This window comes from Lagopus leucura, unplaced genomic scaffold (genome assembly GCF_019238085.1).
Source record: "Lagopus leucura isolate 7727_CA_CO unplaced genomic scaffold, USGS_WTPT01 Super-Scaffold_73, whole genome shotgun sequence".
Classification (NCBI taxonomy): Eukaryota; Metazoa; Chordata; class Aves; order Galliformes; family Phasianidae; genus Lagopus; species Lagopus leucura.
The window spans coordinates 69,880,280-69,895,968 of record NW_024962252.1 but is presented as its reverse complement, the minus strand read 5'-3'; the positions used below and the strand labels follow the sequence as shown (position 1 = coordinate 69,895,968).

Sequence of the window (15,689 nt, the reverse complement as noted above, 5' to 3'; positions counted from 1 at the left end):
AGATAGATGGAATGAAAACTGCCATCAATCTGTTGGTGTACAGATTTTGATAGATGTGATTGTGTGAACAAATAGTGATCTTTGACCATTTCGTGTCTGTTTTTTGCATTGTATTAGCCTTTTTACTTTAAAAATAGCATTGTAAACAACTTAAAGCAGACTAATAGTTGTCAGATGATTTACTTTAGGTGGCATAGTCAATTCAAGTAAACTTGAATTCAGATATATTTGAACTGTAAGTAAATTACATTTTCCTTTTAATCCTAGTCCCAGAGTTGCAGAACCACCAGTCATAACACATCCTCTCCCTGATGCAGAGTTGCCTGATGCATTTGTTGGGACACCAATTACAAAACTTTCACAAAAATGTTCCAGGTATAGCAGATCCACAGAGTGAAGATTTGAAAGATGTGGGGGTGGGAACAAGCATTATGTAGTCTATGTTCTTAATATCAAAAGTAATTTCTGCTTTAGGTGCATTTTGTCTTAAGTAGCAAGTTAATAATTTTAGTATTACTGAATTAATATTCACCGGTAAATTCAGTTAGTAATACTACATTTAAAATATCTTCAGAATATGATTGTCATGTGTAATTCTTGTGTTTTCAGATTTCTTCATCTCCATATAGTTCTGTGTCTGCTAAAAAATGAATGTAGGGGCACAACTAAGTAGGAAATTTGAAGTGCAGATGAATTCTCTTTTGTCATGAGCATTGTAAGTGTAAAATTGGATTTCTCTTGCCTCAGAGGCAATGAGTTAGGAAAGCATGCCAATTATTTGGACCGGGGCTTGATACACTGTCCCAACAGTGAGGATTCACTCTTATATCTTGTCCAATCTATATTTTGGTTATTTATTGTCTCAAATTTATTTTTATATTTATGGTTTAAAATGGCATATCTCAACAGGTTGCTGGATTTGGTGGTTCGTCCTGTTCCTTCGTGTTCTCCAGCACAGAATGAAAGCTGGCAGTCACCATGCCTGCCTTCTACTTCATACATGGAATCCAGCTCATTGAAATCAAACATACATGGGTCCAGCTCACAAAAAAAAATTTCAAGAGCTTCAGAGCTGAATTTACTGGAGACTCCTCTTGTGGTTAAGGTTGGTATTTAAAAAAATAAGCAGTAACAAACCAAAATAAAAACCTGTGAAATTTAAAATTTAACCACAGTATTTAACATAAACAGCATTGAATGCAAATTTTGAATTTGCACATGGTTATTCTTTATGGAGTGCTTTTGGAAAAAGTACATCAGTAGGTCCTGAGAAGGAAATTTAAAACTGGAAGTTCTAACTTAATTGCAATATGCATCTTGTCCAATAACTTATGAAATAGTTATTTTTATTGCAGTGGAAAAAAGTAAGTAAGTTGAAGTTGGACTTTTCAGTGTACATAATTACACATGTGCTTTGTAGCATAACCATCATATTAAGTGCTTCATAGTTTGACTTGCCTGCTTGGAAGCCGGAGTGTGTATGCTTCAGTTCTTAATCCAGCTAAGTGAGTGGCAGCAGCTGTGGTTATCTGCAGTTTTTTCTGATTTTAGAAGAACATTGCAGAAGCTGTAGAACTGGCATCGGGATGACATCACAGACAAGAAGACACTGAATTCTTGTTTCTTCAGGAAATCAGTGTGAAAGATAACATTCTTTGTCTACATTAAAAAAGAAGGAAACAAAGCAGCCTTTACCTTTAGAAAAAAGAGAATATAGAGATTATATTTTGTCCTCTCTGCTTTTACAGATTGAGTTTTAGTTGAAATTAATGCTTTTGGCATGTGAAGTCTTCCCTTTTAAAAGATACATTTGATTTTACAATAACTTGCTTCTTTTCATAGAGAGCTAAAGTTTTGGTGACGTCATCTTCTGCTTCTGGTTTTGCTGGCTTCACTCCTCAGTCTATTCTCAGATCCAGCCTTCGCACCACACCCCTAGCAACTCCCTCAGCATCACCAGGACGATCTGTTACTCCTCCCCTACGAGCGAAGGAACCTAGAATATCTTTCAGGGATGTGAACTCTAATGCAAAGTGGACTGTTGGAGTAAGCTGATATAAAACTTTTTTTACTGTTAAAAGTTTTAGACTTTATATAAAATAATTTTATATAGATAGTTTGCCGAAACTTATTATAATGAACATTTGAATTGCAAATCACATTGCCAGATTTGTATTTAGTCAAAAAAAAGATTATGCTAGACCTTCAAGTATGCGACATTTTGGGAACGTACTCGTAATAAATACTAGTGGGCTTCACCGTTTTTACTTCTGTTGATAGGAGCTGTGGCTGTTCCAAATTGCTTGTTAGCCTTCCTGTCATACCTCATCATGTATTGGTTTGTGAAGGAAGTAAGAAAAACTGTTTGAGCCAGTCATTCTTAACTGACAAATGGTTTTTTAAGCTTTGCAAATAATGCACCTCTAAAAGCATGAGAAGACATGAGCTGCATTTATTTTGTCTGCTTTTTTGAGAGACTGTTTACTTAAGGTAATTTCCTGATGAACAGAGCTTTACTGTTGTGTGTTCTTCAGCCCCAATGTGTTCTTCAGCCCTCAAGTTCTCTTGGTTTGCACCAGGGTCAGTGTTCTTGTAGCTGTTCAGAGTTCATCTGTCTAAAAGCTGCCCCATTCTACTCTTCCCACAATTTTATTCTGTTGTCTTGATTCCCCAATCGAGCTTATCAGGCTGTTTCAGAAGTAGTACCAAAATGAGGGACGTGCTAGTATAGATGAGCTTTCCATACATACATTATCAAATTGTCACTGTAGTCTGTATTTTATTATCTTCAGTTATACATTTTGTTGCCTGTTGTAAATAGCTACTCAGTTATAACAAGAAGTTTGTCCTCCTTTATAGTGTTTCATTAATAACAGCCAGATTAATTGGCTTGTTTCATGCTACAGGCATACTACACTCTAAAATATACTAGCAACACGTATGGGTTGAAAGCACAAGCAGTAAAAAAGAAATGTAATGATGCAATTTCTGGGTAGTTCCCTCTTGAAAACAAAGTAGTGAGGCAGTGAACAGGGTTGAGATAACATTAGAAGCAATCACTTACAAGACTAGTTTGTTTCAGTTCTCCAGAGTTGTGAAAACTCAATAAGCAGTCAAAGGAACGGTCAGTTTTTACTCTTAGCTTTGAAAGCTAAGATAGTGCTAGAGAATGGGAAGTAATTTTGCTTAAGGTGACAGTTTTAAAACTTTTGTTCCTCTTTTCTTGTTTTTGCATAAAGCATATATGTATTACTGACTTAACTTTTTGGGGTTTTTTTTTTTTTTGTTTTTAAAAAAGGTAACAGGAAATGAAAAAGCGCAGTCTGGAGCTTCATCTGAGCATTGTCATGGATTAGTGGAGGACAATTGGTCTGGAAGTAGAGATAAAGCATCCCTCTTTACTCTGAGCAATACTGAGGATGATCCTGCTGAAATGGAAGAATCTTTAGAAAGCGTTCCGGGAGATGGTCTGGAGAAAATGGATGTCAGTAAAGAAAATAGTAATGTCTCTGTAAAGTCAGACCAGACTACTTTGGAGTATCATGATGCAAAATCACCTAGTGACTTTGAAGATGATGTCATTTTTATAGCTGCTAAACCAGCTAGTTCTTTCACAGAAGAACCTGCAGATTTTCAAGAACCAGCAAAAGAGAACAATGAAATAATTGAAGATGAACTTTTCCAGGTGGAACATACACATTCATCAGAAGTAGGAAAAGAAGCTGGTGTGTTTCATCATATAACTTGAAGTTTCTTTATTAATTTTTCAAATGCCTTCAAAACGTTAAATTACTGATGAGTGTAAGACTTGGTTCTGATGAGTGTTGAGAATGTATGTTGCTTGTGGCTGGCATTTCTTGTGTGTGCTTGCTGCTAAGATGCAGTAGTGATTTATTGGGTGTTAAAGGGACAGAATTTGCAAACTTGATCTTCACGCTCTACTGTAAGGGTACAGAGATATTTTTATATATATAGCTTTTATGTATATATGTCTTTCATATATTTATCTTTATAGATAAGAGATATATCTTTTTAATGGGAAGTTTAGAATATAACTAGACTAGACAACTATGACTAGATTAATTTTTACCTCCTTGTTATTGTTCATTTAAATAGTTCCCTTCTGAAAACAAGTCTGCAAGTGTGTCTGCTTTAATTACAGCTGTGTGCATTCAGTTGGCTGGCAAACTGCTTTTATAACCTTTTCCAAGAGTATTTCAGTTGGCCTTTTAACATCTGTCCAGGCTGCTTAGGATGTGTTCATGCAAGCAGATCTGCTGGCAGATTAAAAGGGGTGTAACTCACCAGCTGGTGAGTAGTGATGAATAACTGTGTATGATCGCATTGAAGAATAGCCTTGTAAAGAAACCATGACTGCTGGACTGCAGTAGAAATATTGTACAGTTTCAGTACTGTGGAAGCCTTGAAGGGCAGTCTGCATAGCTCTTGTTTGCCCTGAGCTAGCAGATTATTCCAGCTGCATGCAGTAGAAATGAGGGGGGGGGGGGGGGGGCAAAGAAAAAGTCTGGAATGGATCCTGTAAGGTAAAAACAGTTGAGTAAGTGTTTGAAATGACTTATTTCAACATTGCTGAAAGTATCCAAGGAGAAATAACAGAACATAACCATTTAAGTCTAAAAAGAAAAGATGTTTTCTGAAGTGATTACTTATTAGGTTAGTAGTATATCAAGTTTAGTTCATGATCAAAATACCAATGATCTTGTTGTTTTCTTGACATAAAATACGCAGCAGACTGTTCTTGTTTTACTGGGAAGGATTTAGATTTGTGCATTTGACCACTTGCTTGCAGTATCCACTATTGTAGATGAAATACGTAAAAGGCTCTCTTAAAATCACATCAGCATTTTAGAAGTAATTGCTAAGTGAAACAGTGAAGTCATTCAACTGCCTGTTTTTCCAGGATTTTTGGAAGAAGCGACTCCTGAATGTCCTACCCTTCCCAAGGATGGTAAATTGGTGTTTAAAGCTGCTGAGGGTGTTACTTCTTGGACTTCGAGAGAAGAGTAAGTTTATAAAATTCATCCTTGGTGTTGTACAGCATAACTGCTGACCTTCCTGTTAAAAATTCTGATGTTTGTATTGGCTCTTCCCTCTGTTATTTCGTATGACAGTTTCTTATTCCTTCCTATCTCTGAATGTATATAATTTGGCATGACTGTAGCTCAAACTGACTACTGTCAACTGTCATCCTTCTCAAATAGTTGCAGACCACAGAGTATTGTGGTAAATACTTCATTCAGCAAGCCATGTAAACTTTTTCACATTCTGAGGATTATGGAGTAAATACTGTGAACGTATTGCATGAAAACTGAGTAGCTGATTAATAACACCTGAGATTCCTGTAACTTTTGCAGGTTTATTTTGGCCTTTGAATTCTTTCTGGCACTATTTTGTACACTTGAGCATTCAAAAAAAAAAAAACAGACTATAATTAGCATCTACTTGTTTATGGAAAGGGAAGTAGTTTTTTCACTTGGAATTGCTTATGAAGAGATGAAGAAGGAATGTTAATAATAAAGAAGAACCCTTAATTTCATGCGGTAATTTGAACTGGTAAAACTTTTGTTCAGTTCTAAACATTTGATACAGTAGTTGTTCTTTCTTCAGAAGACAATTATGTAGTTAAATTACATTACATTATTAAATTAAATTACATTGTTTAATACAGCTCTATTATTATGGAAGCAGTGTTAGATGGAAAGACTGTTAAGTCCTCATTCACTAAATAAAATGCATCATAAATTGGATGTAGGTATGTTGGACAAGGAATTTCGAGTTTTTCTTTACTCTGTTTTGAAACACTGAGAGAATATCCTGTTAAACCTTTTACATACCTGTCTTGAAGCTTTATAATGAATTTCTCTTCTTTCCTATGTTTTTTCTCCTGTTTATAAAGTGAAACAGTCCACGAGGAGCCTAAAATAACCGCTGCATCAGAAGAGAAAGACACAGTGACTGTAAAATATCCACAACCTTCTGAATTCCCAGAGGCAGACAATGAATGTACGTATGGTGTGTTGGAGGTGTTACGTGAGCTAAGGTAGCTAAACTGAAACCAAATGTGCAGTTTGTTCTAACACTGTGTGTCTCAGACTGAAATATCATTAAGATTGTTAGTGCTAATTTTTGTTAACCTGTGTAGACAGCACACTCCTCAAGGAAGGTTCTTGTTAAAAAAAAAAAAAAAGCGTGGTCAGTTTTACTGATCTTGGGAAAACTGGTAAAAACATAAAATACTAGATGGAGACCTCAGAATTTCTTTTAGTGTTATACACCACTTGTAATTTGTGTGCTATGGGACCTGCTTCTTGAGTTACTATATCAAAACGATAATGCATTTGCAGTATTAAGGCTGTCAGTGACTAGCTGTCAGTTTGCCTTTTGGCCACCCTTTCTTTTTGTCTTTTTCTCTACAGATTTGGCAGCTCTTTCCCCTTCTCAATTTTATTTTTATTGTGGGACTGCTTTGTAGCTTTTGGAGAAAAACATGTTTTGGATATGCTTAGCACAATGGAGAAATCTATTGATTGTTCACACTCCCTCTGTTGCTTCCTGTTGCTTAAACTCGTATGATTTATTTAATGGTTAAGTTAAAAAGACGTCGTTCTCTTTCAGCTGTGATAAGTGTCCTTGACAGTGAAGATGTGATCAGAACCCGTTCAGAAAATCGTCCTGAAGAAAGGCTTGTTGATGTACCTGAAGAGCTTAACCTAGAAAATGAAGCTGAAGTAAATGCTTCTTTTCCTCAAGAGGAAATGCATAATTCTAACAATCTTCCTAAAACTGAAGAAATGAATGTAAGTGAATTATTTTCCCATTTTCTACAAAGCAGAAAACAGTAAATTTTAGGACTTTTTTTTTTTTTAACAGTTGGGGGGCACGCACGTGTGAACATCTTGTCTACTTTAGGCGGTTAAGTTAACCTCAGTGTGTAAGGGCAGAGATCATGTTTCCCATTCGTGTTTACTGGGTATGTAACACAGAAGTGAACCTGTCAGAATTTGAGCTTTGAGAGCTGTAGTAATTAAAACAAAAAGCTTACTCCATTTTTCTTTTTTTTTTTCTTAATAAGCACACGTTCATTTGACTTACTGTAACTTAAATCAGGTATGTCCAGCCTAAACCTGCAGGCTTACATGTGGCCCTGAACAGCTAGTAATGCGACCCCACATCATACATTTCTAACATTACTGTGTGATTTGTAGTAGTACTTTTCACGAGTTGACTGTGCCCAGCTCAAGCATGGACGATGGAATGCTGTGGAAAGGAGGGCACAGTGCAGTGCTGACTCTGCCTCTCGCACCCATGACACAACCAGTAGAATCAAAACCCATGTTACACATTACCACACTTGTGCTGCTTGGCGCATAGAATGCAGTGACTGCCAGTCATAATATTTCAGCCTACCTTGGAATGTGTGTGCCTGTATAGAAATGTGTGTTTTGTTATTAAGCAGACGTGCTTTATTGTTAAAATTGGGTTTGTGTTATTTCATAAAGTAGTTTAAGAAGTTCACTGTGGAAAACATAGTAAGAGTAGTCAGGTGGTGCTGAAAAAACTTGTAATTTAAATGAGTTAAATATTCTTCAAGGTGAGAAGTTGTCTGTGCTATGTTGCAAACCATAACAGCATTTGAAATGAAACTTAAGTCAAGCTCAAGTTATGGCAAATAATTTTAAGCATTTTGATACGTTGGCTGAACAGTCCCGTGAACAGGGAAAATATGCAGCCTTACTTTCTGTTTTGATGAAGGAATTTGAGAATACGTTTCAAGTTTTCAAAAAATTATAATCAGATTTTTTTCCTGTATGTTTATGACTCCATTTTCAGTCAGCATAGAGACATTAGCTGTGAATTTTCAAATGGAACTTACAGGGTTGCATTCAGACATTCAACTCAAAGAAAAATGTGATCATGTCTCTAGTACTAGACTATTGTAAGAGATATCAGAGAAAAAATGTCCCTCACTTCACAGTTCTGCCTTACTCATTTCACTGCCAAAAAGCAGTGTGTGAATTTGTGAACAGTTATTTTCAAGGATGAAGTACAGGAAGAGTAAATTTAGATCAAAAATCTCATGAGCACCTTGAGAACTCACTAAGAATTGCACTTCCATCGAACTAGACTGATGCATTAGTTTCACAGAAATAAGGTCGAAGATCCAACTAGGTTTATGATTTGGTTGCCCTCTTTTATGTTTTAATACAAAATATAAAAAATATAAATATATTATTTAAAAAGCTTTGCTACTTATACACATTAACTGTATTATATATTTTATATGCTGCCCAAAACAATTCCTCTTCACTCAGTATAGCCATGGCAAGCCAAAAGATTGGACCCACATGACTTAAATGTTTCTTAGTTGATTTTAACATTATATTTCATTTCTCTCTTTATTTTTATGGTAGCAGGAAACGTTGGGAAGGTCAGTTTTTCAATCCAGGGTACCATTTGCAAATGATCCAGGGTATCGTTTACCAAAATGATGTGGGAACCTAAATTATTTTGAGAATGATTTAGGTGCTTGTCTTTTACAATTATTTTTTTGATTAGCATAAAATTCACAGTAATGAGTTAATTTCTTTGTCAAGATAGTTCTAGCTACTTCAAAAAAATTATTTTAAAAATACATGTTTTAAATATCTAAACTTTGGTTAAATATGAATTTTGAAAGGTCACTCATGGATTGAAAATTGAGACAACTGCCAGCTCTAGTCTAGATTTTTTCTGCTGTCCTTAGTTCAACTGGGGCTTGAGTTATTTGGATTTGTAGGATGTGTTCTATGTACCATACTGAATCCAGTGATAATTTCCTTTAGGATTATTCTCAGTATTCTCTTATATTTACTCTCAATGTAAATGTTTGAGTATTTCACGTGGATCTAGAAGAAAAGAATTTTACAGAACAAGGAACTACAGTAAATGGGATGGAGTTATTTAGAATATGCTTTTTTTTACAAATCCCGTGATTCCTTGAAATGCAAGATCAAGTTTGCTGTGATATTTAGCCAGTTTCACTGAGGGATGATTTGTTATGAGCATAAGTGTTACGATCTCTGTTTAACCTTTGTGGGCATAATTGTATTTTACAGTTAGATGCAGGGTGTGATGATTACTGCCAGCTGAGTGTACAACTGCTCCATTTGCTTGTGAAGGGTAGCAAATTGGTAGTCATAAACCAAGACATCAGAAATGAAGCATGTGATGGCCTACACTGAATGTTGTGCGCTCTGTTCCTCAAATGTGTGAACTCCAGTGAAGAATACATTGTGTTTCTAATTTTCAGTGGTTGATTTAAAAGGAAAAAACAGCATTTTTTAGTTTCATCTAGCACAGTTTGAAGTTAGTCTGGTAATTAATAATGCACTAACAAACTTTCCTTTAACTTTAGGTTCTTGATGAAGACATTGCAGTCAAGGCACAAACCTCAGAAGAATCACCCGAAACATCTCCATGTAGTGAACTACATCCAACAGGCAATCTTCAATACAACTATGATACTATAGAGCAACAGTTTGCATATGATTTGCCTGATAATAAAGATGGTGAATGCTATGCAGTTGAAGGAGATGGAGAACTTTTTATATCTCAGAGTAATTTTACTTTAGTGTTGGAGGGAGAAGAAGGTGAAGGAGAGATGGGTGACCTTGCATTAGCAGATGCTTCTAAAGCAGCTGTTACAACAACAGATGAAAGACCTGTGAACAGTTTAGGAAGTACTGAAAATGAAGAACATGTTACGAATTCAGTGTCTACTGTAACTAGTGACCAGGAGTCTCAAAATATTGCAGAGTCACTCCCGTACGTGCCTGAACCCATTAAGGTAGCTATTGCTGAGAACTTACTGGATGTAATCAAGGACACAAGAAGTAAAGAATTTACATCTGAAGTTGTGGAACAATCTATTCATGAAAGCATAGGCAAAAAGGTAACTAGATTTCGGAAGTCGAAAACTCCCTTAACACCTGTGCCAGAAGCAGCAGATGATGAAAGCAGCATACATCAAGTAGAGTATGTTGTTACTCCTAGAACACGTGCAAGGAGACAGCTGAGTAGAACTCTAATTATTCCATCAGCAGATGATGAGCAAGTATTGAAGACAGACAAACCAGTTCTTTTTGGACTGTCCCCTCGAAGAAGTACCAGGCAAACAAAAGCATATGAGACTTCTAGTCTTGTGACAGTAGAAAATACTCAAGATGAGCAAATATCTGTGATCCCTGCTACCCCTAAGAGAAGAGGTAGAAAGCCCAAACAGACTAATCTAGAAAAAGTAGAAAGCAGCCAATCTGATGGGCAAGTATTGTCCAGCAGTACACAGTCCATAGCTGTTACTCCAAGACGATTAAGGAGAGCAAAGGAAGCTGCATCTGAACTCTTGGAAGATGCTAATGAGGAAACGTCTCTTGCTGAAGGTACTGTTATTGCTTCTACTACTTCTAGAAGGACTAGAGGAGGAAAAACCTCAGCAGGAGATCAAGAAACTGGACAGAGTAGCACTGACCATAGGATAAAAATGGCAGTCAGTCCCAGTAGAGGTGCAAGAAAATTAAAAAGCAGTAGTTCACCACTTGTTGAAAATACTATTATGGATCAAGAGCTACAGCCTGGTGACCAACCTCTTTTACCTGGGCCAGCTAAAAGAGGCAGAAGAATTAAAATGAGTTCTTCAGATGTTTCTGAAAATTCTGACCTTGATCTGTCAAAATCATCACTTCCTCAAACAGAGTTGAAACTTCCTATCACTCCCAGAAGAAGTGCTAGAAAGGCAGCACAGAATCTCTCTGCAGATGTGGAATCTGTCTCTGTTCGGGAAGACCTGCCTTCAGGTGGGGAAGTGGAAATCCTTGATACTCCTAGGAGAAGAACAAGGAAAGTTGCACAAGCTAAACCAGAAAGAACAGATACTATTGAAAAAACGCCTGAGCAGCCAAATGAGCAGTCGACCACACCCAGGACTACAATAAGGTCAGGGTTTCGGGGCAGAAAGAGACAATTACCATCAATATTGGAGGAGAACACGAGGGAAGAAGTCTTCCCTGAAGGAACTGATGGCAGTCCTTTGCTGCTTACAGACATAAACACATCAGGATATGATGAGACGTCAAGAACTGTAACAGATCGTGTTAGAAGAAACAGATCTCGTAAAACCAGCATGCATCAGGATCTGCCTGTTGAGGAAAATGAATCCTTTTTTTTCTCTCCTCCTCTCACAAAACTGACAAAGAAATTCAAAGGTAGGTGTAACATGTTCATGTGTAAAATATAGTGTATTGCTCAGTTGTAAACAACATACATCATAATTACAAGTGCAGCTTTTAGTTGTACGACAAGTAACTGTACAAAAGTAAAAATTTGGAAAGAGGAAAATAATCTTCCTACCTGAATCTGTACTCTGTGAACTAGTCTGGCTAGCTAGATGTGGTGGAAAGAAGTGAGTTGAGGCTGAGTTTTGAGTGGCGTGAAGTCTAATTTGAATTTCTTGTCATTAGCTTAATTTCTGTCAAATAAGAGCAGTGGAGGTTGTCAGTTAATGTTATTTCCATCCCTTTCCCCCACGGTGGAGAAATAGAGAAGACACACTTCTAAACTATATTCAGTTTTTAAGTTAGAATGAGTGCATCTTGTTACAGGCTAGCCAACTTTCTGAAATTGATGAAATATACTTTGCTAGTGAGTTCTTTATCGTAGAATCCTTGGAGCAGGGAGGGACCTCTAAAGGCCATCTAGTCCTGTGATGAACAGGCACACCTACAGCTACATCAGGTTGCTAAGAGCCTGGTCTAGCCTGGTCTTGAGTGTCTGCTGGAACAAGGCATCCACCGCATCTCTGGGCAGACTGTTCCAGTGCCTCACCACCTTCACTGTAGAAGACTTTTTCCTTATATCCAACATAAATCTACTCTCTAAGTTCAAAACCATTTCCTCTTGTCTTATCACCACAGACTCTGTTAAAGAGACTGTCCCTTTCCTTCTTGTAGCTTCCCTTTAAATACCAAAGGGCCGCTATCAGGTCACCTCTGAGCCTTCTCCTTTTATATTAGACTGCATGAATAATTTTGTTTTGAAATGTTAGAATCATAAATTCATGGAATGGTTTGCGTTGGAAGGGACCTTTAAGGTCATCTAGTTCCAACTCCCCTACTATATGCAGGGGCACCCCTTTCCAGACCAGGTTGTTCAAAGCCCCATCCAGCCTGGACCAAAATACCTTCTGGATGATGACTCATTTATTCTTGTTCCGCCATTCACTATAAAATAACAGATCCAAAGAGGCAGTTAAAATGGAATAGTACATTGACAGCGTATGTTTGTAAACTTGATTGGGCCCTTTATTTTAGGAAGCTATTGTACTGTTGATTTTCAGGTGTAATTTAACATCTCTTTCCTTTATAGTGTACATGCATGTTAACAATTCATTGTTGTTTTAGCTGGAAAAGCAGACCAACATGTGCAGGATTTAGACCCAGACTTGTCTTCTCAATTTGTCTTTTCACCTCCTCTTTTGAGGTCAAGGAGGAAAAATGTGTCTAGTACTCCCCACACTGTGGAAGAACCGGTGAGTAAAAACTGTAGTTGTGTCACATCTTTTACTTTGCTCTGTGTCTCTTTCAAATTTTATTCTCAACGCCTTGCCTTTTTCCTTGGAAACAAGTAGGATGCTCTGAAAGTAATGCCTCCTACTTATTGCCATGGAAACTACAACAGATTCAAATAGTGTTATTGTTCCGTTTCTTAGAGCAAATTCACAGCTCCAGAATATTGTTTGTCATCATAGTCACCACTGTTAGCTATGCATTACTGCCAGCAATGAGTAAGAGCCTGTGTGCCATGCTTGCAGAAATTTGCACCAGCAGAGGTGACCTGCTGTCGTCACTGTTGAAATGTGCCACCCACTGTTTCACTGTGCTTCTATCCACCGTTAGATGTCTGGAAACATTCAGCAAGCTTTGATGAATGTCAGTGGGTGCCATTTTTTCCACATGGAGGAATTTGGTGACACGCTTTCCACTTCATACACGCTGTCATGTCAGATGTCATTCTGTCAGACTGTCCCTTTGCTGCCATCTGTCACATGGCAACAAAATGGAATGGAATATTGGTGGGAAGGTTCACCCTCTACTGACATGCCATCAACAGCTGTCTCTGATGTAGTGGGCCAGCATAATAAAACTGGAAACATTACTTCTGCAGCAGCCCTTATGTACCTAAAAAGAGAACTTTAATAAGCTAAACAAGTTTGTCGTTGTGTGAAAACTAGCTACAAAAATTGATTTTGTATCTATGTAGGTTAAGAACTAATAAATGTTGCCTTAGCTTTAAAACAGGGCACAGTGACTTTAGGTCACTGTGGTGTGTTACTTGTTTATTTCTGAATTTTAGGATGATTTCATAATTTGATATGGGAAGTTTATTTTTTCAGAGAAAAACTGTAATGCCTTTATAAATTGTAACTTTATAATAACTTCAGTAAACCTTCATTTGTATTCTTTACGAGTGTAAGAATGCATTCATGTTAAGAACATTCTTGTTGCTTTAATGCAGGAGCTTCCAACTAAAGAAGAGGAGGAAATCAAATCCATAGAATCTGTGGGAAAACAAAAATTGAAGAGAGGTAGACCTGCAAGATCAAAAGTGAAGAAAGCAAGCAAGTACATAATTTTTTTTTGAACACTTTTATTATGGTAGTGATTCAGCTGTTAGCCCCCTAATTTCATCTGCCTCATTTGGCTGTGTAGCTCAGCCCTCACTTTAAGAGCCAGTCCAGCTTGCTGGTCTGATAAGCGCATTTTTCCCCACTTAATGATTTTGTGTTCCAATGGTAATAGAAAAAGGGGATGGACAGTGGTAAAAAGTTACTCCCTGTGGTTACTCGGTGTCCTCTTATGTCATCTGGTTCCATCTTGAAAATCATATACCCTTAAGGTCTTTAGTTCCTCATATAAAGCAGGAAGGGGCCAGATAGTGAGTAAAGAGGATGTCTTGGTTCTGGACCTGTTTTTTTGCTTTCTTTTGGAAACAATGTATTTGAAGACACTTAACCTTTTAAAAGTCTGCAAAGTCACTAAAATCTCTCTCTTAAGAGTAGTGACTGAGATAACATGAAGAAATGTGGTAAGGATTGGAAGCAAGAGTAAGCTTTTTAATGTACTAATTCTGCTTTAATCCAATCTACAAGGTAGATATTAATTTGTTGGTATTTATTTTGTAATTCCACTTTTCTCTACTTAATATTGTTGGTTATAAAGTCAATTTGATTCTTTTTGTGTTCGCAGAACCACGAGAAAAGAAGTTTCTTGGTCACCTCCACCAGTGGAAATAAATTTCATTTCTCCTTTTGGAACTCCAGTGGATGAAATGAGAAGCAAACAGAAAGAAACCACAGATGCGACAGAGAAGACTGTACGAAAGAACAAAAAAAGACTGTCTAATTTTCCAAAGCCAGTTGTGCGCCGGAAGATGCTGTAACTGTTTTTTAAGTTCGTAATGTACACCACTGTTTATAAAGTCATCAAAATTGTGTGGACTAGTAAAAAGGAAAAATAATCATCTAATTTGGAAGAGATAATTTATATAAATTATTGTAAAATTTCATAAACAAATGGTCTTCAATAAGTAACTCCATATGGAGTATGATTTCCTCAGTCAATGCAGTTTTCTATTTTATATTAAGACTTCATACATTTATATAATATGTAAATACAACCTATTTTAGGAATGTTAAATAAAAATGTATACTTCACAATATGCTTACTGTCTGATAGCTTTTTGAGGGAATAGTGGGTTGAATAGCCTGTACTGTTCAGAAATTTTAATGTTGGTTTACGAGAGTTTGTGATGCTCAAAAGTGAGGCCAAAAGTTTTTAAGAAGTTTGTTTAGAACTACTGTACCAACTAAACATTTGAAACATGCTAGTTTAAATTTTATAGATAATGTTTGACCTCCTTGAACAAATGATTGGGTTCCCGAATACAAAATGTTAATTCTTTATGTTCATGGTTAAGTTGTACTGTATTGAAGTCAAAATGTAAACAATTGTATTTTATGCTGTGCAATATTTTTTTGTATTTGTCTTAAAGTTTGGGAAAGCTGCTCTTCGTTTATAAAACCAGATCACATCTCAGATGTTTTGCTATTTTTTACAATTTGTTGTCAGCAAAAAAGCTGTATAGAGGAGTTGATGCTTACAATAGCGTATCAAATTTAGAGAGATATTGCCCACACAATTTTGGCATAAATTTCAAAATATTTTCGTAAGACTAATACAAAAGCAACTATACTTGAAATAGTTACTAAATAGTTACTGTCTAAACATGTTGCAGTATTTGAAGCCTGCATATCACAACACTGAAGGTACAAAAATGTACAGAATTACAAACCGTATTTTTGAATAATGATCTCATTATCAACCTTAGGCTACAGAGTCAATGTCTCTATGAGGTTTCAGTTTGTAGGAATAGATGAAAAAGACTATTCTTTTAAAAGTAGACATGGAAGTACTATTTTGATGTGCAGTCTTTTAGACAATGGATTATTTTTTATGTATGTTAATTTATATATGGATGCAACTTTGAAGACTACAAAATGGTGGAACCTGACATTAAACTTTTCGATTAGTAAAAGCTACTACAGTTACTTTAAGAAATAATTTATTGGTTAACTA

At 36.5% G+C, this 15,689-nt stretch overlaps 1 protein-coding gene across 4 annotated transcripts in view; it reads left to right on the top strand.

Annotated features, from left to right (window-relative positions):
* Positions 1-15,652, top strand: part of AHCTF1 (AT-hook containing transcription factor 1) — a 52,356-nt gene extending 36,704 nt beyond the window's left edge. For 3 of the 4 annotated variants that reach the window (XM_042876465.1, XM_042876475.1, XM_042876483.1), the window contains exons 26-36: positions 268-375; positions 910-1,105; positions 1,843-2,046; positions 3,299-3,725; positions 4,922-5,024; positions 5,918-6,024; positions 6,637-6,818; positions 9,416-11,261; positions 12,456-12,583; positions 13,570-13,676; positions 14,301-15,652. In XM_042876465.1, the coding sequence (XP_042732399.1) occupies positions 268-375; positions 910-1,105; positions 1,843-2,046; positions 3,299-3,725; positions 4,922-5,024; positions 5,918-6,024; positions 6,637-6,818; positions 9,416-11,261; positions 12,456-12,583; positions 13,570-13,676; positions 14,301-14,493 (3,601 nt within the window). In that variant the 3' untranslated portion in view covers positions 14,494-15,652. The remainder of the gene's footprint in view (positions 1-267; positions 376-909; positions 1,106-1,842; positions 2,047-3,298; positions 3,726-4,921; positions 5,025-5,917; positions 6,025-6,636; positions 6,819-9,415; positions 11,262-12,455; positions 12,584-13,569; positions 13,677-14,300) is intronic. The other variant, XM_042876488.1, reaches the window with a different exon arrangement.
* Positions 15,653-15,689: the final 37 nt, after the last annotated feature.